General features: G+C 39.7%; 1 protein-coding gene across 1 annotated transcript in view; it reads right to left on the minus strand.

Annotated features, from left to right (window-relative positions):
- ITIH6 (inter-alpha-trypsin inhibitor heavy chain family member 6) overlaps positions 1–6,467 on the minus strand; it is a 90,869-nt gene extending 84,402 nt beyond the window's left edge. The window contains exon 1 of the mRNA XM_089674907.1: positions 6,160–6,467. Within this exon, the coding sequence (XP_089531033.1) occupies positions 6,160–6,267 (108 nt within the window). The 5' untranslated portion in view covers positions 6,268–6,467. The remainder of the gene's footprint in view (positions 1–6,159) is intronic.
- Between the last annotated feature and the right edge of the window lie 3,596 nt (positions 6,468–10,063).

Consider the following 10,063-nt stretch of genomic DNA (forward strand, 5'->3'; position numbering starts at 1 on the left):
AGTATACCGCTCAGGCAAACACTCCAGATCAATCCACGACAGGTGCAGGCTCTGGCTCGCCATCACACACGATGCAACAGGAAGAAGGGTCAGCCGCACACCGGAGGATAGATGAATATAGGTTAAGATTAAGCACGAGATCATGTGAAACGCGTTAACAGGTCCTGTATTCATGTTCTGGTGTTTTGTGTGTCCTATGGATCAATAAATACACACTATATTCATCTATCCTCCGGTGTGCGGCTGACCTTTCTTCCTATTCCAGGCAGAAAGGAGCCCAGGATGACCTGGACTCAGAGGAAGTAGATTGAATCGTGCTAGCCTCCAGACCAAGGACATCTAGTGGCAGAAAAAAGTACTGAAGGGAAATCTCTGGGTTGAAGGTAAATATTGCTGCAAAAGCTAGTTTTGTTATTTGATCTTTTAATGGACTTTTCATTATCATCATGTTATTTTTGGCTGGAATTCTGCTTTAAATCATGGCATGAATAAAATATTTTTGAACTGTCTACAATGAATTTACATTACTTGTATTTGCATGCAGAAACTTGCAATTCCTCAAAAGTTTAAGGAGGGAGCTGGGTCATCTGTCTTCATTTTATTAAACTGGAACTCCAATGACACTTGTTTCCCTTTACTGACCAATTCTTGCCATGGTACATGATTTTATAAAACCCTCAGCCAGCTACAAAATAGCTCTGACAATGGCACTTAGGGCCGACCAAGAAGAATTTACTGGTAAACATGCTTCATATGAAATGGTTGCATGCCTGGGAATGTAGCAGGAAATAATTTGCAATACTCAGGAGATAAAAAGTCAAATGGGCTATAATTACATACTCCGCCACCATCATAACTTTGCTGGGAACACTGTTTATTTGTCCCTGTCTGGATTCATTTAAACTGTACAAACTACATACACCCTGCTCTGAAATGAAAATGACTTTCTGTATGTTTACAGTGGTTTTCACATAATAGAACACAACTATATAAAGCAATATTCCAAAACCAAACCATACTATATAATCCATTGGCCCGGGACGTTACTGTGTAGGAACACTGCAATAAAATGCTTGTCCTAGCATATAATCATTACAGCAAGGATTTATATACCATGAAGCCTTGTTCTGCTGATACTTGGAGCAAGTTTTATAACCTTGTTGGTCTTCGGGGGCTCCTTGAATACCTGACTCACAAAAGTCTACTTATTCATTTTTCTTAAAAGTAGACTATTGGTATGCAAAGAAGTATAGAAGATATATGATCGTCAGAAATGGTGGGAAACAGCTTGTAAAACATATATAAAATATATCTATTTACCTTCATTTCTCTCTGTTTGTCTCTATATTATGTCTATCTACTCATCTTTCTTTCTTACTACTGTTATGTCTGTCTGTCTGTCTATCTACCCATCTATCCGATGTCTGTCTATTTGTCCATCTATCTTTCTATCTAGTTACCAGCAATGCTGCTATATAGCCATTAAGCTATACATCTGCTCATGTTCCCAGTTGAGATGTCCCTCCAGGTTTCCTCATAGACCATATCTGAACTCTAGCAACCAAACCTGAACCCTGATGAATAGAGATTCTTTGTCCCCCATAACATATTGGCTACTGTCCTGCAATTGGTTGTTACTCTACTGTCAAGAATAAAGGGTATATTAATGTTTGAACTGACTCATCCACCTCACCAACCGCTCCACATCTGCCTCCCCCCTCTGCCAATCCCTTCATTGGCTCCCGATTGCCCAACGCATCAAATTCAAACTGCTAACTCTGACCTACAAAGCCATTCACAACGCCGCCCCAAACTACATAACTGACCTGATACCCAAATACTACCCTACCCGTGCCCTCCGCTCCTCACAGGACCTCCTACTCTCTAGCTCCCTGGTCTCCTCCTCCCACGCCCGATTGCAGGACTTCTCCAGGACTTCCCCCATCCTCTGGAACTCCCTACCCCAATCCATCAGACTGTCACCTACCCTCCTCACCTTCAGGCGCACCCTGAAAACCCTCCTCTTCAGGGAAGCCTACCCCAACCTCACCTAACACCCGACCTCACCCAACAACTAACCTCCTCCACTCCTCCCACCACTCCATCCCCCACAGCCATCTACTCCTGTGCCACCTTCCCCTCCCTCCTAGATTGTAAGCTCGAAAGAGCAGGGCCCTCGAACCCCTCGTGTATTGTATTGTTACTGTCTTGTCTCATGTTCTGTCCCCCTTGCTACTGTACAGCGCTGAGCATACCCAATTGGCGCTATATAAATACTGTATAATAATAATAATAATTTGGCACTTGGGCTCTTCTGTTCACCTGAACTTCTCAAGTTGGATGTGTCCCACTTCTGTGGAACTATACCCTCATTTGATAAGAACCACTAACAACCGTTATCTGAAGACAGCCAAGCTTCAAGTCCATTGCCTCTACTTTATCACATTATCTATCTATCCATCTATCTACACACTATTGCCAAAAGAATTTTGACACCCCTCCAATCATTGGATTCAGGTGTTCAAACCACCTCTATGGCCACAGGTGTATAAAATCAAGCCCCTAGGCATGCAGGCTGCTTCTACAAACATTTGTGAAAGAATGGGTCACTCTCAAGAGCTCAGTGAACTCAAGTGTGGTACCGTGATAGGTTGCCATAGGTCCATCCGTGACATTTCCTGGCTACTAAATATTCCACGGATAACTGTTAGTGGTATTATAACAAAGTGGAAGCAACTGGGAACAACTGCAATGCACAGTGCGCAGAAGTTGCGAACTATCTGCAGAGTCAACAGCTAAAACTTTGTGTGGCCTTCAGATTAGCACAACAACAGTGTGTAGAGAGCTTCATGGAATGGGTTTCCATGGCCGAGCAGCTGCATCCAAGCCTTACATCACCAAGTGCAATGCAAAGTGTCGGCTGCAGTGGTGAAAAGCACGTTGCCACTGTACTGTAGAGCAGTGGAGATGTGTTCGCTGGAGTGACAAATCACACTTCTCTGTCTGGCAATCCAATGGACGTGTCTGGGTTTGGTTGTTGCCAGGAGAAGTTTGGTGGAGGGGGGATTATGGTGTGGGGTTGTTTTTCAGGGGTTGGGCTTGGCCCCCTAGTTCCAGTGAAGGGAACTCCTTAAGGCGTCAGCATACCAAGACATTTTGGACAATTTCATGCTCCCAACTTTATGTCAACAGTTTGGGGATGGCCCCTTCCTGTTCCAACATGACTGCGCACCAGTGCACAAAGCAAGGTCCATAAAGACATGGATGAGCAAGTTTGGGGTGGAGGAACTTGACTGGCCTGCACAGAGTCCTGACCTCAACCCCATAGAACACCTTTGGGATGAATTAGAGCGGAGACTGTGAGCCAGGCCTTCTCGTCCGACATCAGTGCCTGACCTCCCAAACGCGCTTCTGGAAGAATGGTCAAATTTTCCCATAGACACCCTCCTAAACCTTATGGACGGCCTTCCCAGAAGAGTTGAAGCTGTTATAGCTGCAAAGGGTGGGCCAACTCAATATTGAACCCTTCGGACTAAGACTGGGATGCCATTAAAATTCATGTGCGTGTGAAGGCAGGCTGGCCAATATTTTTGGAAATATAGTGTATATCTATCGATCAGTCTGTTTTTCTATCTAGTTACTAGCAATGCTGCTATATAGCCATTAAGCTCCACACATCTGTCCATGTTTCTGCTTGAGATGTCTGTTCATCAGCTTTCTATACTTTTGAACTTTAGAAACCAAACCCAAGCCCTGATGAAGGGGGATTCCTTAGCCAGTGAAATGCATTGGATACTGTCTTTCCACCATTTGTGACTTCACTGTCAAGAATAAAAGGTCATTTGGACTTTGTAACTGATCGCTTGGCACCTGATTTCTTCTGTTCATGTGAACTTCTCACTTTGGGTGTGTTCCATTTCTGTGGGACCATCCCCCAATTTGTTAAGAACTACTACCAATCTGTCTCTGAAGAAAGCCAAGCTTCAAGTCCAGTGTCTCTACTACTGTATTTCATTACATTATCTATCTATCTACACTCACCAGCCACTTTATTAGGTACACCTTGCTGGTGTCAAGAAAATATCCTCCACACCATTATACCACCACCAACCTGAACCTTTGATACAAGGCAGGATGTATACATGCTTTCATGTTGTTTACACTAAATTCTGACCCTACCATCTGAATGTCACAGCAACCAGTCTGCCCATTCTCCTTTGGCATCAACAAGGCATTTTCGTCCACACAACTTCACTGGATATTTTCTCTTTTTCAGACCATTCTCTATAAACCCTAGAGATGGTTGTGCATGAAAAACCCAGTAGATCAACAGTTTTTGGAAAACTCAGACCAGCCTGTCTGGAACCAACAACCATGCCACCTTCAAAATCACTTAAATCCCCCTTCTTCCCGATTCTGATGCTCGGTTTGAACTTCAGCAAGTCATCTTCACCACATCTAGATGCCTAAATGCATTGAGTTGCTGCCATGTGATTGGCTGATTGGCAATTTGTGTTACCAAGAAACTGAACAGGTGTATCTAACAAAGTGGCCGGTGAGTGTATATATCTATGTAGTTATCGGCAATGCTCCTATTTAGCCATTAGGCTCTACACATCTATCCATGTTCCTGGTTGAGATATCCAGAAGGTTTCATCATAGTCCACATTTGAACTCAAACAATCAAACATGAGCCCTGATGAAGGGGGATTCCTTGTCCCTCAAAACGCATCAGACTGTCTTTCTACTGGTTGTGAATTAATTTTCAAGAAAAAAAGCATATAAAGTACGGACTGATCACTTGGCACTTCATTTCTTCTGTTCACGCGAACTTGTCCAGTTGGATGTGCCCCATTTCTGTGGTAACATCCCCCCCCCTCCACACACACACACATACTGTAGACACACACACAACTTTGTGTTTTTTTAAAAAGGCTAAGATCAATTTGTTAAGAACTACTACCAACTTTAATCTGAAGAAAGTCGATCTTTAAGTATCCCCCCTCTACTTTATTCTATTTGTCTGTCTGTATGTTTTTTTGTCTGTCTGTCCAAACCAAGTTATCTACTCATATGTCATTCCATCAATCTATCTATCAGTCTGTCCGTCCATCTATCTGTCTGTCTGTCCGTCCATCCATCTATCCGTCTATCTATCTATCCTTTTTATTTTTTCCGCTAGCTAGGCATCATTGCGCAATAAATAAATAAATAAGGCTATTCATTATTGCACAATAAATAGGGCAATCCAAGCTCTACTGATGTTACGCAAAGTAAAGTAATTCAACATTCAATATACAGTTTATAGCATACACAATATATAGTAATTCAATATACCAATCAAAAATGTAACTTTTCAGTGGTGTAGAACAGGCATAATATAATATAACTTGATTTCTTATTACTTGCTATGGGTTATTAAATTTTTTTTTAAATAATTTATGTAACGTGTTAACATGGTTACTTATTTATAGCTTTATGTAACATAATAAAACCAAAAGTTTTGGTTACATATATTTGCAAACATACATTTTCCCTTTGCTCATTCAGGCTGATAACTTAATTTTATATACAGCGTGTATAAAGTTTTAATTATATATATATATATATCCCTTTTTACGGTTAAAAAAAAAAAAATATTTATTATAAAATGTATTTATTTTTTTGTTATATAACGAAAAAATAAATACATTTTATAATAAATATATAATGTGTGTATATATAAAATGTGTGTATATATATATATATATATATATATATATATATATACACACACACACACATTATATATTTATTATAAAAAAAAATGTTGATATATATATATATATATATATATATACACACATATACATACACAGATATACATACATACAGTATATGTGTGTATGTATATATACAGAGTTTTTGGGGTTTTTTTTGTTATAATCTGATATGTGTGTACCATTTAACACACAGCATTAACATTTTAAAGTTTTTATATAGTCTTAAAAAATGCTACAAAGTTTAGATTTTTATAGAAGTGCTCATTATTTCATATGGAATTGAAACACATTTCTCATCTTAAAAACTATCTTTTTCAGCCTCTCCAAGTAAAATCATATGAAAACTAGACAGTATACATGAGTGTTAAATATAAATGAAGATGACGCGCTTGCTTACCTTCATATAGGGACTCTGAACGAGTCTGTTCTGATCTTCCAGAGACAAGTCAGTAATGGATAGGATCCCCATAAGTAGTATCATGAACTTTCCTAATAAGTTCTCCATACCTGACACTCGAAAACTGTTACTGAGCGATCTGTGAAGCGTCACGAGAAAGACTCAGCTCCCCAAACTCACTTTGGACGGATGGACTTTCCTTTGCACTTTTAAACCTAGAGAATTTTTTCTTTTGGGTGTTAAGGTCTATAAAAGATGCATTCATTCCTTTACAAGCCATGATTGTCCAGATGAGTTAGGCTCAGGACGCTTAATTGGAGCCAGGCCAGCTCCTTCCAAACCTCCCCCTTTGCTCTAAATGAAACCAAAATATTTTGAAGTTCAGCCCAGTTTTCTGAAGTGTGTCAATAGCTCTTTAAATGAAGCCGAACGCGGAACAGGACATCAAAGAGGCCAAGGAGGTGGATGGCTGGAAGTTAGGTTTACTTATTTACTGTTGGGTCAACTTTGACAACTGGTCCTGCTACCATAGAGGGGATGACAGGGCTATAAGGGCTGCAGAACCTACCTATGCAAACCACCATATTCTATATATAGTCTTTATCTTTTTTATGGTTTACTGGTTTTAGTGAAAGTAAATATTAAATAAAAGTAAATATTTAAATTTAACATGGTAAGCATAATATATACAGTAGATAGACAATATACACGTACTGTACACACACACACATATTATATTATTATTATTATACAGGATTTATATAGCGCCAACAGTTTGCTCAGCACTTTACAATATAACGGGAGACATTACAGCAACAATACAATTCAATTCCAGAGGGATAGGAGCAGGGGTGGACTGACAACTCATGGGGCCCCCGGGCAATAGGGGATCATGGGGCCCCTGTGTCCTTTCCCAAACTCAAAAAAGTCTATGAAAAAGGTACCAGGGGCATCTCATGGGACCCCCTACTGACGCAGTGCCCGAATATCCAAATGGTCAGTCCGCTCCTGGATAGGAGGGCCCTGCTCCTTGGAGCTTACAATCTAGGAGATATATATATATATATATATATATATATATATATATATATATATATATATATATATATATATATAGACATTTTTTTTAAAATATATGTTTAACCCCTTGCCCTCCAGAGGATTCACCCCCCCCCCCCTTCCTGATCAGACCATTTTTTGCGCTGCGTTACTTTAACCGACAATTGCGCGGTCATGCAACGCTGCACCCAAATTAAATTTATGTCCTTTTTTCCTCAAGAATTGAGCTTTCTTTTGGTGGTATTTGATCGCCTGTGCATTTTTTATTTTTTGTGCTATCAAAAAAAAAGACCGACAATTTTGAGGAAAAAAAACAATATTTTTGACTTTTTGCTATTAAAGAGGAGTTCCACTCATCCTGTCAAAAAATAAAAAAGTCAGCAGCTACAAAAACTGTAGTTGCTGACTTTTAAAAAACAGCCACTTACCTGTCCCTCGGTCCCGCGGTGTGTGTCCCACAGCCCGTTTCAACAGCCGTCCTGTATTCCAGGAGGCCGGCATCTTCAGTGTGGGCACCCTGCTGTGAAAGCTTGAGGCTTCACAGCCGGTACCCACTGCACATGCGTGAGTAGTGCTGTGCTTCATGAATGGTCCTGTAGTCTTCTGGGACCTGTCACGTGTCCCAAAAGACTACAGGGATGGAGGACACCTTCCGCTTCCAATCACCTAGGCAATCGGACCGAACGTGGGAGCTAGTACCCCCGCCCCCCAATAGGTGCCAATCCTTAATGGGGAGCGGGGGAGCAGTCCTTAAAGCGTAACTTCCCCTTTTGGGTGGAGCTCTGCTTTAAACATGTCCAGTAAAAACCTTTTTAAAAATCTAATTTCGTCATAAATTTAGGCCAAAATGTATTCTACAACATCTTTGCTAAAAAAAATCACAATACATGTAAAGTAATTGGTTTACGTAAACGTTATAGATTTACAAATGGTGGTATATATACTGGGATATTTTTGTTTCATTTTTACTAGTAATGGAGGTGATCAGTGACTTATAGCGGGACTGGTGTCACTGACATCCCCAGTGACACCAATACAGTGATCAGTGCTAAAAAAAAAAAAAAGCACTGACACTGTACTAATGGTATAACAATGGTCTTCCCAGTGAATGGCTGTGCGGGCGGGGGGACGTGTCAAGTCTGATCGTTGAAGGAGAGCAGCAGGTTGAGTTCTCAGTACAGCTAGAGAACTGACCACGCTGTGCTCTTATGCCTAGTGTGGACAATTTTTTTAAAAGGAAAGCAGAGGGACTGGCAGGAACACCAGGGATTTCACACAAAGGAAACAATACAAAGAGAACAGGAGACTTTCGTACATGTACATGCTACAGCAGGCGCATATCAAGAATATGAAATGTTGAGTTTATATATTCTTTAACCATTTGCCGCCCGGCCTATAGCCGTTTGGTGGCCACAAAAATGCATTACCTTTCCGGGGTGTACGCCATTTGGCGTCCTCCCGCACATGCGCAGTTCGCGCAGCGGCGCGATCTGTCACCTGCCGTATACCACGGACACGGCCGATGACAGATCTGAGTACCGACCCTGTTGCCGGTACCATGTGACCTGCTGTGACCAATCACAGCAGGTCACATGACAGTTGTATACAATGGATGGCTTCATTCATGCCATCCATTGTATACTAGTGTCTAGCTGTGAATGGTCACAGCTAATCACATGCACATGTCATGTGATTAGCTGTGGCCAAATCACAGCTAAGCAGAAAAAAAAAAAAAAAAAAAACCCTGAATGAATCGATTTCATTCAGGTAAATGCTTGCTTATAGCAAATTAATTCTTTGCTATAAGCAAATTGTGTAAAAAAAAAAACAAAATGCTGATCACTTCCCCAAAGTAGTACAATGTTACTATGGTAACATTGTACTACTTTGGTCATAGTAAAATAAAAAAATCTTAAAAAAATAAAAATAAATGTAATAAAAAATAATAATAAAAAAAAAAAATATATATATATATATATATTTTTTTTTTTTCATACTGTCACCAGTCAGTGTCCCTGTTCACCGCCATGCCAGTTATATGATGATGCTGTACTGCACTGGTGACAGTATGTAAAAAAAAAAAATAGTGAAAATACTTTTTTTAATTTTTTAATTTTCCGAAAAATGACAAAAAAAATACAACTTAAAAAAACTCGCCATGCCTCTTATGAAGTACGTCGGACTGTCTATTCTGCAAAAAGGGGTCATTTGGGGATATCTGTACTATTCTGACAGACATTCTTGGACCTCAAGAAATTAGATTGGCTGTCAGTACTTCAGGATTGATCAATTTTCAGATCTATACCATAGTTTGTGAACTCTATAACTTTCCTACAAACTAAATAATACATCCTAATTTGGGTTATTTTCACCAAAGACATGTAGCAGAATACATCTTGGCCTAAATTTATGAAGAACAATTATTTATTTGTAAACTTTTATAACAGAAACAAAGAAAAACGTGTTTTTTTTTCAAAATGTTTGGTTTTTTTTTGTTAATTTAGCAAAAAATGAAAACCCCGGCGGTGATTAAATACCACCAAAAGAAAGCTCTAGCTGTGTGAAGAAAATGATAAAATTTTAGCTTGGGTACAATGTTGTATGACCACGCAATTGTCATTCAAAGTGTGAGAGTGCTGAAACCTGAAAAATGGCCTGGGCAGGAAGGTGTAAAATTGCCCGGTATTGAATTGGTTAATATAGAAATGTAAGGCAAAACATTTGTGTATAAATATTTAAAAAACACGATAGATTTTTTTCTATTTTTATAAGTGATCACATGCCCTCTGTTCTCAGTTGTGTAAGGGGCTTAGAGAGTTGGGGGAAGCAACACTACTTTGATCTT

Source organism: Staurois parvus, unplaced genomic scaffold (genome assembly GCF_062004578.1).
Source record: "Staurois parvus isolate SC_StPar_1 unplaced genomic scaffold, SC_StPar_1.0 ptg000154l, whole genome shotgun sequence".
Classification (NCBI taxonomy): domain Eukaryota; kingdom Metazoa; phylum Chordata; class Amphibia; order Anura; family Ranidae; genus Staurois; species Staurois parvus.